Source organism: Punica granatum, chromosome 4, assembly GCF_007655135.1.
Source record: "Punica granatum isolate Tunisia-2019 chromosome 4, ASM765513v2, whole genome shotgun sequence".
Classification (NCBI taxonomy): Eukaryota; Viridiplantae; Streptophyta; class Magnoliopsida; order Myrtales; family Lythraceae; genus Punica; species Punica granatum.
The window spans coordinates 11,210,923-11,231,547 of record NC_045130.1 but is presented as its reverse complement, the minus strand read 5'-3'; the positions used below and the strand labels follow the sequence as shown (position 1 = coordinate 11,231,547).

Below are 20,625 nucleotides of genomic sequence, written 5' to 3'. Positions count from 1 at the left end.
TTCATTCTTCTTACTTCTGCTCCTCCAGTTGCTATATTTTGCAATATTAACCCTGCATTTTCTTTTTCCCATTGAATATACCGCATTATCAACCAGCACTTGGGTTGTACATGCATACAGACTCTAGCCGAACCAGTTGGAACCTAACCATATGCCAAAAATTCAAGACATCCGTGAATCGTGAGCACAATATATACGCACACAAATAACTCGATGGTCTCATTGGAAAAAAAAAATTCATTGGGTTCTTTGTTATTTTGGAAAGATGAGAAACCAAATGAAAATTTTTCTCAGCAAATTCGACTAAAATAAAAGGAAATAAAAGGAAGAATAGATGTAGGAAATAAAAGGAATTTATTAGTTGGAGGAGGGATGGCTAGCAAAATTAGAGAAACTAGTTGATACGCGCGATAAAATTTTATCAATTTTTGCATAATGAAGAGTAGATAATTAATACATATAACACAAAATAAAGGGAAATTACTATTTTGGCCGTATAAAATTAGTCTTTAGTCAATTTCGGTTCTATAAGATTTAAAAATACCAAATAAATATGTTTAGTCTGTTAGATATTTTGTCTGATCCGTAATGGACAATTACAGAGCTGTTATTGTGGACTTCACGCTGATAAATGTGTTCATGTGATAAATTTGTATTGGATGGAAATCAAAACATTTAAAAATGTAAAAGAAAAAATAAATGATAAAATAATTTTTTTTTAAATAGCTCTAAGGGGCTAAGTGGTCACCGAGCGAGGGGACCAGATCGAGGCATCGACGAGGTCGTCGGGAGGGAGGGATAGGAAGAAAGGGGAGCCCATGATCCCTTTTCTTCTCTCTCTTGGGCTCCGATTCAATCCTCCTCTGTTCGTCTGTCTTTATACAACAAAGAGAATGGGAGAGGGGATAACCAAATCGAGAATTACAGGTGCCTGAAAAGAGAGTTCCCTCGAATCTCTTCACCCTTCTCTTTCTCTTTGTGAGACCTAGTATTAAAATATATATATATATATATATATCATCCATACACATATGCATATATATATATATATATATATATATGTGATTGTAAGACCCGGCACTTTTTTTTTTAAACATACATACCTATACATACATATGCTATTATATATATATATGTGTGTGTTACGTTGCTGAAGGAAAAAAAAAAAAAAAGAAAAAAAGAAAGGGCCCCACGTGGCCCTCTTCCTCCCCAAGCAATCCATTTCCACCGCCATCCCTTAAACCATCCTGCCACCGCCATTCCTTTTGCCATTTCATTTTTTTTCTTTCTTCCTTCTTTTCCTTTGCACTGTTTTTGGCTGGGATAGTGGAAGAAGAAAATAGAGCTGTAGAGAGAGAGAGAGAGAGAGAAGGGGGAGGAAGAGGATTTGCTCGAGAGAAAACAGAGAGAGAGATAGTAAGTGAGAGCTGGACGAGAGTTCAGGATGGAGCTGAAGAGATGGGCTGAAAGTAGAGAAAAACATAAGAAATGATGGATTATGCCGAGAGTATAGTGGTGGCAAGTCATTCCAAGGGCAAGTGTTTAGATTTTAATTGATTAATTTATGGGCATATGAGGTATGTATTGCTGAATTCATGTTGTTTGAGTTATCCTTTCCTTCGATCATGTTCTTTCTATTAAATCTAAGTATTAATGTGGTGTGGAGCAAAGCAAGGTTAGCTTATATGCATAAATAGAAAGAGCGAGTGATAGTGTTTATTCTGATCATATAGGAGTCTTGTTGGGAAGTTGGTTGGTTAATTTGCTAGAATTCCACTTTTCTACTAGTTAAGAGATGGACTTGTTCATGGGGCTGATTTAGTCGGGCCACCAGTCAGAGAAATTAAAGGCAAGACTTAACTTGGAGCTTCTCGATGAGGGTTAACTGAATCGAAAAGGGATTTTGTTGAGTTTTAATTCCGATTTCCTTGTTTTAGTAATGTATTTAGTTACTTCGTTAGTCATTACATTTTATCTAAGTTTCTGCCTTATTGACTTGAATTAATTATGAGATGAAAATTAGAGGTAGTAAGATTTATTAGTTTAATTGCAGAGATGAAGGGGTAGGAATTTCTTTATTAAAAAAAGAAAAAAGAAAGATTGTATTGCTGCCTTGGAATATTCTAAGTGGGTTGAAATCCTGGTTTCTGTATACTATGTAGCTATTGCTAGTGGTGTAGCTATAATTAGGGTCTGATCGATCTTCTTGTAACACCAACATGATGTGGCTTGATACGAGGGATAAGTGGACGATCAAGAGGTATAATTTGTAACATGATGTTGTGAATATACGTTACAATTTGGTTCCTTGCTACGTGTTTAGTTGATTGGGATCGAGGAGAGGGGAACCATGCAACTCTAAAGCTCGAACTTGATGAAATAATTTTTGGGATTCGGTGAGTACTTCATTCTATTGTGAAATTATATATATAATTATAGTATGTTTTATGAATACACTATTTCCTTGTGAAATTATGTGTTATAATTATATAAATTATTTAAGACGAATATAGTGGTAGTTAGATTAAGGAATCGGTCTTGCAATGTTGTGGGAAAGGATCTGAGAAATATGGCCTTTTATGTTTCACCTTGATTTAGGATATACAGTATGATTGAGTATGTGGCTTGCGTAAGAAAAATATGACGATAATGTGATTCAATTGGAAAATGATTGTGGTTGTGTTTGTGTATACGGAACTGTGATAATTTGGGAATAAGGATTTGGTGTGGGCTTATGATGTGTGATGGCCTGGTTGCAGTTGACTGTGCTTGTGATTGTTGTTTATAACCATGGGACCGCTGGACCTGGCGGATTACAAAATGGGCCAGATCGGCCGCTGAACTCAGCGGAATACAAATAGGGCCTGATCGGCCGCTGGACCCGGCGGAATATAAATTGGAGCATGATCGGCCGCTGGACCCGGCGAAATATAAACAGGGGTCTGATCGGCCGTTGGACCCGGCGAAATTGAAAAAGGGGCCTGATCGGCCGCTAAGACCCGGCGGAATATAAATTGAGGTCAACTCTTACAGCCAAAGGTTAATAGGCGGCCCCCGCTTATGAGATGTGGATATTGGAAGTTTAGAATGGTATGAGCGAGATGTGCGGGGTCACGGTACCGTCATAACTCTGTTACGAGGAAATGCAACCCTATGGCTATATTGATTTGGTTGTGATGTGTATTGTTTGTTTGGTTGGATTGCTGTAAATGTGATAATTGTTATGACTGTCTGAATTATTATGTGGAAGACAGGTTGTTGCTAATTTGATTTAGTTAGGCTATGAGTGCAAGATGATGTTGGGTTAAATGTTAATTCTAATAATAGTTTTATATGGTTATAAGGGCAATTGATTGTTGATGAATGAACTTAGTAATTAGTTGTACGTATTTTCTAATATGTCGTGTTGGTGAATTAATTGATAGACTTGGTTATGCTACTACTATCTATATGAATATTTGGTTGTATAAAATATATTTATCTCTTAATATTATTCATTTTGCTTTGAAATTTAGTGCTCACTGAGATGCAGCTCACATCCTGCATACATTTTTCCAGATAAGCTTCTGATTGTGCGGAAAAACCACTTTTTGATATCGGGGATCAGCTTGGAGGACTAGGTAGGAGCCTTAGTTATTTAATAGATATCCTTTCTGTATATAATGGACTTTAGAATGTTACGACCTGAAGATTTTGTTTAATTGTATCACTGATGTGAGAGCGAAAAAGAAATTTCCGGAAAAGTGTATATACCTATTAGAGTTGATTGATTGGTTATATACTTTGGAAATTTATGATAACTAAGTTTTTATGTGAAAAGTTTTTATATGATAATGGATTCGATGAAATTTAGGAAAAGTTCTATCGAAATTTTGAGTCGTGACACTCTCCTTGATAAAGAGAGAGGAGACAGGGACCAGTTCCCTAGGGGGTCCCTTTCCATCTGCCCCTTGTTTTTAGTGAACCCACCGAGCCTCCAAAATAAGAGTCCCTCTATTTGATCCAACTTGCGAGCACCCAGCCCACTAGGGTTTAAAAAAGATTGTAAATTTTTATTAATCTATTTTTAATTTCTCTTGTAAACTTTTAAATTTTCAGCCAACAAAAAATTTTCACGTTGAGAAAATTAACGCTGTGAAATTGACATCAGCAGTTCTATAATGACCAATCATGGAATGGACCAAAAGTATCTACCGAATCAAAAGTATAGGACTGATTCGGTATTTTTGAAACTTATGGGATCAAAATTGACTGAAGGCCAAACTTAAAGGACCAAAACTATAAGAAAAATAAATATAAGCAGAAAGGATATGTTCAAATTGTATGTTTGACTAAATAAGCATAATAAAAACTAAAATTTTTTTAGTAATAAGATATTGTGCAAGAATTATGGTGTTGGAAAATTTATAATAGGTAACGAAATTATGAAAAAATATGAATTTTCAGGTATTGTTTCTATAGAACACTTGTCTCTTTCAAAAATATTACATATTTCGATAAATTTATTAATTATTGAGATAAATTTTAATTTTTTAAAAATTAATTATATATTATCACATAAAATCTATGTATATATAAACTTGAATAGAAACTAATAAATAGGGATAGAATCGTAAAATAAATAATATCTTATAGTCAAATCATGAAATGTGTGAAATTAAATTAATGTAAATACTTAATATTAATATAATATATTTCACAATGTGCACAATCAACTCTACACTATAAGTAAAATTATAATATCTACTCAATTAATCAATAGACCATATTTTACATAGATAATGTTCTGTATTATAAAGAATTTCTTTTTAGACAACAAATTACTACTAAATCATATGAATATAATTATATATATTTCCAAATAATATTAATATAACTGCATGTATTTCAAAACGTGCATAATCAATTATGAATATTGTAATTCTACACAATAAGTAAAATTATGATATATACTCAATTAATTAATAGAGCATATTTTACATAGTTAATTTTATGTATTACAAATAAATTCTTTTAAACAACAAATTACTACTAAATTACATTAATATAATAACATATATTTCAAAATATACACAATTAATTATAAATATGATAATTTTAAAGGATAAATAAAATTATGTGTGTATTTGGTTTCAAAGTAGAGTTATAACTCTACTTCACTCCATGAAATGGAGATGAAAGATAGTTTATGGAATTTATTATTAAAAATTTAGTTGTAATAATAGTTTAGGAAAACAAGTACGTGAGAATTTAATGTAAATTTGGAAAAAAGACAAAAAAAGTAATGAAAAATTGGAAGAATTTAGTATTAAAAAATTAATTTAATGATTAAGGAAAAGTATGTGAGATAATTTATTATTAAATTTGAAAAAACGATAACAAAAGGTAATAATTATGTTGTTAAATTGAGAGAATAATAGAGTAAAGTAGAGTAGAATGGAATTATTATTTTTGAATTAAACGAAGCATATATATCTATACAAAATTGGATTATTCCATATGTAACGGCCGGTTGTTTTCGGGGTTAAAATCACAAAAAATTTAACTTTAACTTTAACTCAACACACTATACAACAAAAATACACATTTCTCAAGTAAAAAATTTTAACTTTAACTTTAAATCAACACACTACACAACATTTGTCATTTTCCACAATCAAAATCAAAGTTATTTTAACTCTAAAACTAAACGCATCGTAAATAATTCATGGATAATTTTTATATGTTTTGTTTCAAATCTTGTAAAAAGTCCACTGTATGATATGATATGATATTATATTATATTATGCACAACAATGAAAATGGTTTCGTCCCCTCCACAAGAACAGTGGGGAAATTTTCCCTACTCTCACTCTTTTTAAAAATTTCTTAATATTTTTATTTTTTAATTTAATTTATCCACGAAAGCCATTTTTTTCTTCTTGGTGTGCACCGCCTAATACTGAAAAGTTTAATGAGTTCTAATAATCTAGGTTCTAGCAAGATCGATGTAATAGTCAACAAATTTCTTACGGTCATAGATTTTTCTACAATTACAAAATCTCATAATTATGCATTGCTCTAGAGAAATAAACGCCAAACTAACTAAAAACACACTGTGATGGTAAATAGCTTATTTCATTTTACCACCAGTTAAATAGTCTCTTTTGTATGTACCATAAATTATTCAAAAGTTCAATAGATGCGATTAGTTTAGATTCAAGCAAGGTTAGTCCATTAAAGAGACAAATGTCTGCAGATTGTGGATTTTCTCCAATTACAAAACTTTCACTCGAGACCTCGCTTTAAGGGAACAAACACCGAATCACCTAAAATCAACGAATTTGTAAAAAAAAAACTCCATTTTAATTTATCACCAATTTAAATAGTTTCTTTTTATTTAATGTTGGATCTTGGAAATGCCTTTTATTTTCCTATGAAATGTAAAGTTACAATGATTATAAAATACTTTTAATGAAAATCGATCCTATTACAAGTAAAGTTAGTACACTTAAAATTAGCTGGCCACTCAAGGCCTATTATATTGTAATCATGGTTTTCGTAATTACAAACATCGATAATTTAGTTTAAGGTTAACGTGAGAAATGTTAGTTTTTATGCCATATAAAATATTAATTAGTACATTTTTGAAAAAAATTGAATCATTTACTATTAAATGATAGTTCATAAATGTTAAATATAATAATTTTATCATTAATTTCAATTATTTTTAGATTGGTTATTACCAAACTACCACGATAAAGCAATCAAATTAATGAAAAAATTTCAACCCACGAAAACGCGCGGAGTAATACCCTAGTGTGTATATATATGTGTGTGTGTTAAAGATTCTCTACTAGAAAGTTATTGTTAGTTATTCTTCTAATTTACAATCACTAATACAATTACTAGGATTAGCATGGACATAAAATTTCAATAAAATGAGAAATAATTCATAAAATCTAATTGTTAATTTTATTTTTTTTTAGAATTTACATCACTCTATAAACATGTTCTATTAACTTCCAATTCTAATGACTAACTCGAAAATATTTTTTAAGTTCGTAATTATTATTAAAATAAATATCTAATTTTAGAATAATCATATGAAATGGAATTGTTTTGCATACTCATTAAAATTAAGCTATAGAAATTGATTAAAAAATCCCTTAGAAAAAACCCGTGCAAGGCACATGCAAAAAACTAATATGAACAAATAACTAAATTATATCGAATATGACACCAACAAAATATTGTTAAAGTTAATTCACCAAGGAACTTAAATTGAAACAAATAACCAAATTGAAAGGTCAATTCAACATGAAATTGACAGTTCATCGAGTTACCTGGCGCAACTTCCTTCCGCGTAACTCAATGAACTTCCAATTCCACGTTTGCTTGGGAAACAGAATCAAGGTCTAAATGTGAATAGTGATTTTTTTTTTGGGTGGGGTTCTTTTTTGCTTTTATTTTTTCTCGGTTGAGAACAGGGAAAAACTTACGCTTATACATCGAAATGAAGGGGGATTTATCAATGAACTCCCCCAAGGCACATTCCTACTGTTGTTTGGGTTCTTTGACCCACAAGGTCCAGCTTGGTTTTTCCAAGTGTGGGCCTCGCTTTTGGGCCAGCACACCCAGCCCAATGATCCAGGCAGTGTTTACTCCTACGAAGCTGGGCTTGATTGAGGCCCAAGAAGTAGGGCCTAGTCTAGGCCGACAACTCAGAGTTCCCACCATCAAAGCTGGGCTCGTCGAGTCCTAAACCAAAGGTTCGGACTCGGCGAGCTCCTCGTGGAGTTCAGGTGAGCTTCCCTTCCGCGCCGGGGATTCCCAACCCCATGATTTTTCTGGACTACTACAGTAGCACTTCCATCCATTGGCAGCATGGGGTTACTTTCGCTTCAATCTGAGCAGCATTAAAAATTTCGGTATAAACTCATGTATCCAGAAGTTCAATTTGATTCTGATTAATTCAGTCAAAATAAACCTTTTTTTTTCTTTTTTTTGTTAGTCCGGGCAGCATTAAGGTTGTATTTGATTTTAAAATTGAGTAGAGTTGAGTTTTAATTTTAATTGGCTTGTAATGATTGCGCGGTTAAATTATAGGAAAAAATGTGAAAAAATAATGAATAATTGAGAGAAAGTAATGTGTTGTTGAATTGTGGAAAAAGTAATGAATAGTTAGAGCAAATAATAATTGTGTTGTTGAATTGTAGAAAAAGTAATAAATAATTGAGAGAATTTAATATTAAAAATTGAATTGAATGGTTAAAAAATTGAAAAAAAAGAAAAAAATAATTGTGTTATTGAATTGAAAATAAGTGAAATTAAGTGGAGTAGAGACATGGCCAAATTTTCGGTGCGACTAATTTTCCTTTAATAAACCTTTTATTTTATTTTATTTTTTATTTAGGGAGGAAGAATATTCCCCTCAGGCTCATAGGCAGAGTAGCCATCACGTGCAATGTGTTACCTTCTCATCACGAAAAGTCACCCCTCTCTCTCTCTCAGAAGCGTTGAGTTTTGGACTCTAATGGCAGTCAAAAGAAGAAACAATTTGTATCTAGCAAAACAAAAGGACAGAGAGAGACCCAATTACGATTTACAGCCCAAAATTCAAAAAAGTTTCAGTTCAGTCGTCTGCTTCACTCCTCTATTGCCATGGCGAAGCATTAGCTCTAAGATAGACTCTTGAGAAATACTCAGAAATGATTGATGATTTTAATTTCTATAGTAATCTCTAGAAGAAGAAGAAGATGTTGAAGCTTCTATGGACGCAGTGATGACACTTGTCGGCTCCTCAGCACACCTGGAAGTCATGCTGCTGCTGCTGTTGGTAGCGGTAGTGCTGCTCCTGCCGCGACAGCTCCTTCTGCCGCCGCAGCTCCATCACCTTCCGGTGGGAGTTGGAGTGCTGGGTCAGCACGAAAGTCGGGCTCGCCGCCGGCCTGTACTCTGGGACCAGCCGCCCAGACTTGTACCTCACCCCGCACGCGTTGCATAGCGTCTTCGGCCCCTGCGGCCCCGTCCTCCACTGCGGCGTACTCTCCGACGCGCAGTGCGTGCACCGCCGCACCGCCGCCTCCACCCCGGCGTCCGCGGAGTTCTCCTCGGTCAGCTTCCCGTTGCCGCAGACCGGCCTCGAACGCTTGGTCCGGGGCTTCCCGGAGAATGCGGTGGCGTCAGGGCGGACGGCGAGGGTGCCGGCGACGGAGTTCGCCGGGATGACGACGTCCGAGAGGGAGTCGTCCACGAAGCGCGAGACCCACTCTAGCTCGGCCACGTCATCGCTCTGCACCCACCCACAACTTAGTCATGAACATTTTTCGATTTTAAAAATTATCAAAAATACAAATAATTGCACATGTGAAGAAATCACGCTAGCGGAGAGCTTACGGGGGTGAAAGAGAAGTCGTCGGGGAAAATGGGGGCGGCGGGAGAGGAGGAGGAGGAGAAGGAGAAGGAGAGATCAGGGAGGGGCGGAGGGGGAGGGGGAGGGAGGGCGGTGGTGGAGAGGGCGTTGAGGGAGTCGTCGGAGGTGGAGGCGGCGGAGAGGGTGGAGGAGAACAGGTCGCCGTTGGAGAGGTCGAGGAGGTCGTCGATGCGGAACACGTGGTCGGGGGTAGACGACGACATTCCATACACGTCCATTGCCCCCTCTCTACTAACTCTCTGTGGTCTGTACTTGCTTGTTATTATTCTCTACGCTGCCTTGCCTGCGCGCACTCACAGTCGCAGTCACAGATATATAGAGAGAGAGAGGTAATGTGGGGAAGGAAGGAAGAAGATAGGATTAAGGGAACGTGAAAGAGAAAGGAGGGGAGCTCTCAAGTCTGACCCCAGACCCATACCCATATGGGGATCGGACAATGGGTTAATTTAATTTCATTAATAATAAATATATACAGAGGGAAGAAAAAGAAAAAGAAATAGCCCAAGCAAAAAAGGAAAAGAAAAAAAAAAGCAATAGGAGAGACGAATGAGGTTTGATTCATGTAATTTGATATATCTTTTTTTAAATAAGATTTCGAGTTCGAATATTGTAAATGGAGAGAATCCACAACTATGAGAGTTTTACGTGGATTGTTTTGGCTCAAACCTTGAATCAGTCGAGACCTGTTGAATTTTTGAAAACATTAAGTCGTGCAAGCTTGAAAAAAAGAAGAGAGAAAATTGCTTGGTAAATGATAAGCATTAAAAAAGAAAAAGTTGGAAAACAATAATACTAACAATGATATTGATTTTTTATTTATATATATATATGGTAGAAACAAGTCCACATCCAAATGAAAACAATCCAAATGAATAGTCTCTTGCTACCGATATTAGGAAAAAAATAATAATTTGAATTTACAATATGTAAAAGCGAGGCGAATCAAACTAAATATTTAACGAGTATTATTCATTTATTTTAAATAACCAATAAAAAAATTGTAAGTAAAAATTTATGAGATTACTCTGAAACTAATTTTATCATTTTTTTAATATTTTAATTGGATGTTAATTGCCAAATGATTAAATGATACTCAAAATTATTTTAATGTACTCGCCAAAAGATATTCTCTCAATTAGCATTTTTATATTCGAAAGTCCAAATGACGGGATTACATACTCACTCAATATCTGGTCAGCAAACGGACCCACGAAAAGGGTGCATAGGGGGGAGGTCTCGTGCAATCATAGACAAATGGCTACTGCATGCGGCCCAGACTCACCCACCCTCCCTTTGTCATGTAGCCTATGTCTCTTCTCCGTCCCCCTCCCTCCCTACTAACTTTCTTTTTTTGGTCTCAACCTTGATATTTTAAACTCAATTGACCTCTGATGAATTCGATCAAATTGAATCCGTTTTTTAAGGGGTAAAACTCTTTCAATATGAATTTTATGCATTCACAATAATTCGAACCTGAAACCTTATTTAAGCGGAACAAGTGCCGAATCGCTTGAACCGATTTTTGTTGGTTCCTTTCTGGTCTTCGCTTCCCGTTTTTTTTGTTTTCTACTGTTATTAATTGATTAATTAATTGCTTATATTTTTATCAACATTTAGTGATGGGAAAAAAATTACACTGCAAAATTATATTTAACCAGCATAAAAGGTTGAATTGCAATACTGGCTAGTATACCCCTTCTCCCCCTCAGAATTATATTAAAAGTGTTCTATTAAGATGAGGAGTATAATGAAGTGACACGTACCCTCGTCTCATAATCTAAAGATTTCATATTTGAATGTCGTAATTCAACTATCCATATCTCTTTATTTAATTTTTATTTTCTTATGTTGGACAAAATCCATAAATCTCTTTTGTAATTAAAAAAAAAAAGCGTTTAATTGAAATCTCATTCATAATCTTAAGAGAGCCTACCATCTCTCTGAGTTGTGGGCCGTCTTCCCTATAAGTTCTTCGATATCTGTATTACATGCAACATGCACGAACAAGAACTGTGGCCCTTGCACTATGTGTGTGTGTGTATATATATATATATATATATATATATATATATTTCCCATATATATTCGATAATGCAATGTACGATCGCGTACGACAACGATTGATGCTGATTCATCATAAGGGCACGCCAATTCACTATCTTATAAATTGGTACAAGTGGCACCAACTTTTGAACGCTAATCGCTAAAGAAGCGAAAGTGGCTTTGCCTTCGTTCATCAAAAGGACATGCTCGGATTTTTCATCTAATGTGCCGACGAAAATCGTGCAATATACAATCCTTGCTTGGCCGAGCGTAACCCAACTTGGAAATAAGGATTTCTTTCTTTCTAAAAGATATATGTTTACGGTCCGGTCCTTCGATGACGGATTGACAATATAAGCTAGTAATTACGTCCGATGCAAATTAAGAGGATAAGACATTTTAATTAAGATTGATGATGTATGCCAACAACAAACTAAGACCAGCCGGTGCGCGGTTAGGAAGATTGGCCGAGATCTAGGCGAAAATCAAGCGAGAAACAAGCACTTTCTTGCTTCAGTCATAACTTTCACGCGTGTTGTAAAATCTTTAAAATTGATCAGCTCAAATCTATGCATTAAGTTGCAAAATTTAACCGAATCACTTGAAATATAGAAAAGAAGCTAGTTATATATTACGACACCAAAATGCTTCCTTGGTCGACATCATACACCGAGATGAGCATGAGCTTTTTACTGAGCTCATCGAAGCATCGGCCATTTTCCATCTTGCTATGATATATTAATGGTTGGGGACCGAAACCTAAAGAGCAAAGTAGCTTCTACTTCCAAGTACATTCAATAAGAATGACGAACACGGTGAACTGATTCATGCAATATAATTACACGTTGACTTTCTTTCTTTAATTTGACACAGATTGCATAAGCAGCTTCTGAAGCCTTTTTTTTTTTTTTCTGGGTAATGGTTAAGGCGTCTCCATATATATATATATATACACACTAGACCGGCATCCGGCGCAATGACTTGGGGGCCTAGAAGTCTTTTATAATTATTTATTATTCACATTATATCAATTTATGTTATAATGTAGGAAGCATAAAAATAAAAAATAAAATATATAAATAATTATAAGACTATATTTTCGTCAATCCTTAATGTCAATCACATGAAAATATACAAACTTTCAATTTTGTATTATATTTAGTATGATATTAGTGTCGCTTTTATTCCAGTGATTTGCCAAAGTGTCATTTAACGGCTCCACGTGGTTCACCGGCAATTAACCTAAGTGGGTTCCAACATAACTTTTTTAAATAGGTTGCTAGCAACCCTACAAAAATAGTGGTGGCCTTCTACGCTTCCTCGCCCAAATAAAAAAAAATGGAAATCGTGAAAGGAAAAGGAAAAGGAGTTTTCTTATATAAATTTCAAAATTAATATTCAACATCTCTTATCATTATGTAAAGCATCAAGTTTTAGTAAGGGTGTGTTTGCTCTAAGGGTGTGTTTGTTTTCCAAACAATGTTTAACTCAACTCAACTCAACTCCACTTATCTTCAATTCAACATCACAATCATTACTTTTTTTTATTTTTAAATTTTTTTAACCATTCAATTCAATTTTTAATATTAAATTCTCCCAACTATTCATTACTTTTTCACAATTCAACAATACAATCATTACTTTCTCTTAATTATTTATTATTTTTCACACTTTTTCTCATAATTCAATAATATAATCATTACAAACCAATTAAAACCAAAACTGAACTCAACTCAACTCTAAATCCAAACGCACTCTTAGAGCAAGTCCAGCACAGCGCTCGGTTGGGTGGCTTGCACTGGGCCCATGCGGCCTGCTTTGGCTTTTTTTTTTTTTTAATTTTATAAAAATGGTCAAAAAGCCATTGCAATTAGGAACAGCTCTTTGACCATTACTCCAGGTGACATATTTTTTTAATTAATTTATTGAAACTTATACATATCGACACATATCTAAATACTTCCCACACAATTTCCACTCCTCCAAATTTACCTTACTCAATATTCTCTCTTTTTAAAAGTGGACCCCAATAAATTTAATCTCAATACTTTCAACCATTACATGCAAATTTCCAAGTATAGCTATTTTTTCGATATTTGTGTAAAGGTCGTATTTATTTAAATATTAAATACAATTAATTATTTTTTTTATTAATGTGATTATTTTAATTAAATATTGTTAATTAAATAAATTACATTTTATGTTTAATTAAATTATTTTAATTTTTATTATTGAAATAAATTACTTATACTACATAATATTATATTATTAATTTTTTTAATATAAAAAGTGTTTGGGCCCTATGAGCACCAAAAATGGGTGCCTTGTATTAGAGTAGCATTTTTGGGATGAGCGCCTCCTTGAGGTGGATGTCTTGCTTTTTGAAGTGGAGCCAATGTGACACTGCGGGTGTGTTTGAAATTTAAATAATATTCAACTTAACTTAATTATAAAAAAAGACAAAAATATATTTAAATAAGCTTGAGGGTGGGCCCCATTATTGGTCAAACAAACAAAGACCCCTAATATATTCATTTCATTTAATATAATGCTTGAGGGTGGGCCCCATCACTGGTCAAACAAACAAAGATCCCCGTTATATTCATTTCATTTAATATAATGCTTACACTATCATTGTCACATCATAATAATAATTAAAACAATGCGTAATACAACGCCTAAGTGCATGTCATCGCCCTCCTCTCTCTACAAGCCATGATCGAGTAGCGATACGATTGCGTACATCGTTCATTTCGGCGCTATTCATATCTACATCTACTCTATTTCCTTCTTGTAGTGGCGGATTGCGAAATTCATCGTAATCCGCCCACGCATCGCCGTACTCCAGAAATAATCTGTCATTGTAATTATTATGGCGTATAAAATTATGCAAAACAAAACAAGTGAGGACAAGTTGTCTTTGTGTATACGATATGAAGTTTGTCATTAAACTCAGTATGGCGAATCTCTTTTTTAAAATACCGAAGCAACGTTTGATGACATTACGCACTAACGCATGGCACTGGTTGAATAGCTCTTTTTCCGTTGTTTGCGGATTATGCTTAGGAAAATCACTTCGGTGATACCGTTCTCCCTTGTACGAAGCCAAATATCTCGATAAATTTGAAAATCCTGCATCAACAACATAATATCGTCCTGCAAAAAACAAAAGGAAAATTAAAGTTAACTAATTTAGGCTTGCAATTTCATAGAAAATTGCAAATGTATAAGCAAATACTCACGACCACGCGGTGCTGGAAAGCGTTCCACTGACGCAGCACTGGTAAATATTCTCGAATTGTGTGCGGAACCCTCCCAACCCGTCATCGCGTATGTAAACATCATGTCGTGTGAACAAACAGCCAATACATTTTTTGATATATTGGCATTACGATCACGGTAAGGTACTCTGTTCCCGGTGGCGCGCTTGCAGCGACATGGGTTTCATCGATAGCTCCAATACAATGCTGCATGAAAAACGCATAATTATATGTACCCCATATAGTATATTGAAAACAATTCTATACAGTATGAAATTAGCAGATAACATACCCTAAAAAAGCGTCACCTTTCATCATTTTCAAATTCCGGCTGGACAATAACATTCTGCGATGTTATAAAATCGGCAGATAATTCTTGTATTCCGCGTGCAATTTTTTTGATAACTTGTAAAACCGTTTCCTTCGAATGCTGAAACCTTTCCGCCACCATTGAAAATCGCATACTGTGTGAAATAACCAACAAGAACATGCTGACTTGCTCTTCTACGGTAATACTTTAACTAGTATCTGTGATGCCACAGCGCAACTGCAGTGTGTCACATAGATTTTTAAGCACGTATGGTTCCATTCTGAAACTTTCGAAGCACCGAACATCTCTCCCTAATACTTCAACAATGTACTGTCGTCATTTAAGTGTTGAATTTCTACACGGCATGTTCTGTGGAACGGGATCTTCCATCTGATCAAATTGCATCATCAAGTAGAAGAACATGCATTGCCTACGTTCATTCTCGTCGTCTCTAGAGTTATTGTCATTGCCCAAAGACGTGCCATTACGAGACATACTGTTTGCCAAATGATCGCCTATAACTGTAGAAATAAGTTCATGAATATGTCGTTAACAGTGAAACACCTCAATTATAATCATAACACAATAACATGCAACACACACATAAAATAGAAAATCATTAGCATAAGCAAACACACAGAACAAACATGAGCAGTACGAGTTGAGTCAGAACAAACAAAAAACAACGTTGTTTTTCGGAAAAAAAAAATTTTTAAGATGTGATCACGGATTCTTCAAGGATGAGGAAGCTGCAATATCCGTTCCAGTCGTGAGTCCTCTTTGAACCACATGAAAAGCCTCCGCACTCTCGGATCAAGGAGTGCTATTCACAAACAAGGGGTGAGGGATTCTCGATTTGAATTTAGCCAACTCCTCGAGGGTTTCCTCGATGCTATTCTTCTCAGGTTTCTCAGGGCTCGATACCGACTTGCTTCTCTTTGCTGACGGCGGGGTCTCCTGTGGCTTCTTCGTGAAACTCTCCCTGAATATGTCCATGCACACCTGCATTTGTGAGCTCTTGCTTTGAGCTCTTTTCGGCACTCGGCGTCGAGACTCGATTAGAATGGGCTCTGCAACATGGATGGGGCCGTCACTCTCGTCGAAGCCTTATTCGAGATCGACATGTTGTTTCTGCTTTCCCTTACCCCCAGAGAAGAATTCCTCATTTAACCGGCGTTCTTCTTCTAAAGTTGGAGGTGGATCGGTCGAGGATATGCGGACAGCACCGGTAGCCACTGAAGAACTGAACAGTTGCTTCTGCAAATCGTAGTGCTTGCAGCCCTTGCTCCGGAAAGTCTTATACGCCATGTTCTTCTGTACGAAGAAGTACGGCATTGCTCGAAGGAGATCAATGACAATTCATTCAAAATAACAATAGAAGTCGAACAAAAAAATTAACGAGTATGTACCTTTATAAACATATCCCAAACATCTGGGTCGGCTGTGATAGTGTTCGTGTCTGCATCCCACCCGACGCCTGTATGCCTGACTATTTCAGAAAATCGGGTGAAATTTGTCTTCATTCTTTGATGCTTGTCCTTTACTTTCTGCAAACACAGTTGCTTATCAAGAAATAGATTGATCATTTCAATTGTGATCTCATTCCAAGTACTAGTCTTTCATGTTGTAGTGTGTGTTATTCTCAGCTTTTCAAGCATTACATTTAGGAAAGCGAACTCCATTTCATCACTTCAGTCGATGATATTTTCCCTTTTGGAGCCATGATGCATGCAGTTGGTGGAGCAGAACTTCCACAAATAACAGGCAAAACAAAATGAATGACAGACAAACAAAACTTCACAACAGAAAGACAATGCAGAAACAAACAAATAGCGACTCCCGTCTCGGTTAAATCCATAAGACTATGTTTGGAAAAAAAAAAGAGCAGCAGTAGGTTCTCAGACAAGGAAAAACGTTGTTGTTTTTTGCAACAAAATAATGAGAAAACAACTCAAACGGTTTTAGCAAGTTGTATAACACTAGAGAACAAAAGCAATCACACTCGTAACAAAAACAAAAGGAAACTGAGCTTTTAATGAGCTTTCAGGGCATAGCTGCAATATTCATCTCATGGCATCAACTAAACTTTTAATGAGCAGCCAACGAAGAAAAACAAAGGGAAATCTTCAAATGAGAAGTACTAATGGAGACAGAGGCCGACGGGACATACCTCAAATGCGGATGCTTCTCCCAAATCCACGTCCACTGCTTCTTAAAGGGGCAAATTGAGCCGAGAACATAGCACTTGGAGGGGGCCCCTATAATTTTGCATTATTCGGGAGATCTGACATCGCGTGCCAGAGCACAGTATCTCCGTGAATAACTCCTAACAAGATCCCATTTTCACAGTGAAGCGCAGCTCCTTTGCCCGCTGCTCGTCACGGACGCACAGTCTGTGAAATTGACGAAATGGAGGTGAGTTATCGATGGAATTGACGGAACCCACTCACTAATCGGGAGTTTCCACCCTCGCTTTGAGATTCCTGCAGCCAATTTGGTTGAAGTTTCGAACCCTACCGATGCTTGGAAGGAGGAAGGAGCTTCACATTTCTCTGTTTGGCATGGCTTCGAACGGTTTTCTGCCCAGAAGCATGGTTTCTCGAGCAAGTTGACCTACCGTTGTGATATTGCGACCCATAGGTTTGATAACGCAGACCCACTTTGTCGGGTAGCAAATTAGATTGAGCAGAGTTGAGCATTGCTTATAATCCAAACAGGCTCTGAGTGAGCTCCTTTTAGCACCCAAATGAGGCACTTGCATTGACTTGCTCTTATTAAATAGGTTGTTGACAACCCTACAAAAATGGTGGTGGTTTCCAATGCCCTATTGCCTAAAAAAAAAAAGGAAATTGTGAAAGGAAAAGAAAAAGGCCCAAGAGTTTCTTCTTATATAAAGTTCAAAATTAAATTAGATGTCCTTTTCATTTAAATAAGATTTCAATTTTTTGTCATGTGAATAGAGACAGTCTACGATATGCACAGCTTTACCCTTTAGAAAGTTGTCATGGCTTGAACCTGAAATAGTAGAGCTCAATTGCCTTAGACTTTCGGATACCAAAAGCACATAACAAAAATTCCAAAATTAATCCTTCTAATTAAGTTAAAAAAGAACCCTAGGGTTTCAATTTGCAATATAAATCTAAAATTTGAAAAGGACAATATTATATATAAACTAATTTGTACATCTAACATTTTCGATATTTTCTTTTTAAAATATTTCTCTGACTAAAATGTTAGGGAAAAAATACTTCAGTCTGACACGACGAATGTTCATTTGGGTGAGGGGTTAATTGGGTTATTCACTCTATTCTCCAAGTCGGATTTACAAACATTGTGCGAAAGAAGAAATTTTTTTAAGGTAGAATTAAATGTTCCTCGAAATAATTGGTCCAGTCATAACGATCATTTAGAGTGAGAGGTCAACCGGATTATTGCTTATCTAGCTTGTTAATAGGACCTAGAGAACGCTGAAAGAAAAAAAGGCCGAAGAGAAAATTAAAAATTAAAATTTGAATTATTTTTTTATGGAAGTGGCAAGTGGGCAAAAATCCTCACTCGCCCACTGCTCCTATAATGGGACTAGGAATCACTTCTTATATATATATATATATATATATATTTTTGAGGAAAGATTGCGTGAGAAAGTCTTTCTTCATAAACATATAATAGGATTTCCCGCCTTTTCATTCGATTTATCTTTCTTCGTATTTTTATCTATATATATATATATATATATTGAGCCCAATATTTAAGTTATGAGAGAGATTCATAAGCTAGATACATACGAAATTATAAAATAAAAAATAAAGAAAAAGAGAATTTGGTGTAAGGGATATGAAAAACTCTTCCTGATAATAATTAAATTCGAAACTTCTTGTGGTTATCGAGGGCGAGTATCACCTCGTTGAAGCTCTTTCTTTATTGACCCTCTTCATTCCAATTACAATAAGACTTATGGACCAAATAAGAAGCAAATTAACTGACAGTGAAGTCCACAATGAAAAACTGAATCAAATCTCTTAATTTTAGGTCAATGACGAGTTCCATTGAGCTAATTTCGGTTACTCATAAATCTAGTATAAAAAAATAAAAAATCTAAATCTAAATAAAAGAACACAAGTGGTAGCCCTTTGGCGACAATCGAATTCGAAACATCGTAATTCTTAATCGAGAACGTATGTCATTAGACCCACTTCTCTAATTAACCCTAATTTATTTAGATTTCTAATCTAAATCTAGTTTCTTTTTCAAAATTAATCCTAGTTCGTTTTTAACTTAATTATGAGGCCGACTATAACAACTGGCTAGTTAAAACTGTTGTATTGGCTAGTTAAAACTGCTGTATAGTGTTTAAAGAGCAAAAACACACATATTTTCATGAGAGAAAATCTTATATATAATAGATATATCATGTGATAATGTCATAAGAGGGACACCAATCATCCCATAGAAGGCGCTTAGAAGGTGCTCTCGGCCATACCTCTTTGTGTCTTGGGCGTATGGTGAACTCGGGTTACCTAGTCAACAGACCCCACATGGGGAAATGCATATAGGCAGGTGAAATGCAAATATTTTTCATTTTAATTATATTTTAGAAATTAATTTATGTATGATTTGATGTTTATATAGAAATATGAAAATGCGAATATTTTATATAATATTAGTTTTTTTGTGATATTTAATGAAAAATAAGAAAGAAAAAAAGTAAAAAGAGAGAAATGAGAGAGAGAAAGAGGGGGAGAGAAATTAGTAGTTGAGTGATAAAACTGCCAGTTAAAGAAAATAATAAAATTATTAATTTATTCTTTTATTTTTCTTCTAATTTAAATGTTTTGAATTTATAATTTTTATTCTTGTAATGGGTATTTTTGGATAAAAAAAAGTTAATCCCAATTTCTTTCCTTGTAATATATATGATGATGATAATAAATGTAAGATTAATTTACTGCGCATGCGCTGTCAAAGCGGAACAAGGGGGCGGTGACGTGTAACTTGAAAGCTGATGGGGGAACCTGCTCAGGGATGGATTTAGGATTTGAAGCGACAGAGGTGAAATCTCTGAAGGGAAAAACAAGAAATTATTTTTACCGAAGTAAGAAGGCGAATATAAAAAAACTTATCAAAAATTAAAAAATTTATTGAGAGTTAATAGGTCACATCAAAATATTGATTATATTTTTTTGAATTTATAAGAGATTTGATATCATAATTTTTTAACTTGAACTTTTAAGTTGAGAAAGAGTCTAATTACATATAGGTCCATGAAAATTTTACAAATAATACAATTATTTTATTTGAACGTTAAAATTTTAGGAAGTCGCCCCCCCACGTCCATGGGTGAACTTGCTCATAAGAGCTAGTTTGCTTTGGGCTTGACCGACCATGTCGGACAAATTCAACTGCAAACTGAAATTACTTTTATATACAATACCTCAGATGTGGTCGGCTTAATTATCGTTGAACAGCTGCCCCAAAAAAAAAAAGAGCAGAGAGAGAGAGAGAAAAATTATCAGTCGAACTGAATTTATATAGACAAGATCAGCATATCATTCAATGAACTTATTATTGCCTATGCCGCATCAGATGTGGATAGAACA

The 20,625-nt window shown here is 35.1% G+C and overlaps 1 protein-coding gene across 1 annotated transcript; it reads right to left on the bottom strand.

Moving 5' to 3' along the window:
• Window positions 1-8,390: 8,390 nt before the first annotated feature.
• Window positions 8,391-9,845, bottom strand: LOC116202832 (GATA transcription factor 2-like). The gene is made up of 2 exons (XM_031534457.1): window positions 9,379-9,845; window positions 8,391-9,274 (listed from the first exon to the last, which is right to left on the bottom strand). The coding sequence occupies exons 1-2, from the start codon at window positions 9,631-9,633 to the stop codon at window positions 8,783-8,785; spliced, it is 747 nt and encodes a 248-aa protein (XP_031390317.1). The 5' UTR covers window positions 9,634-9,845; the 3' UTR covers window positions 8,391-8,782.
• Window positions 9,846-20,625: the final 10,780 nt, after the last annotated feature.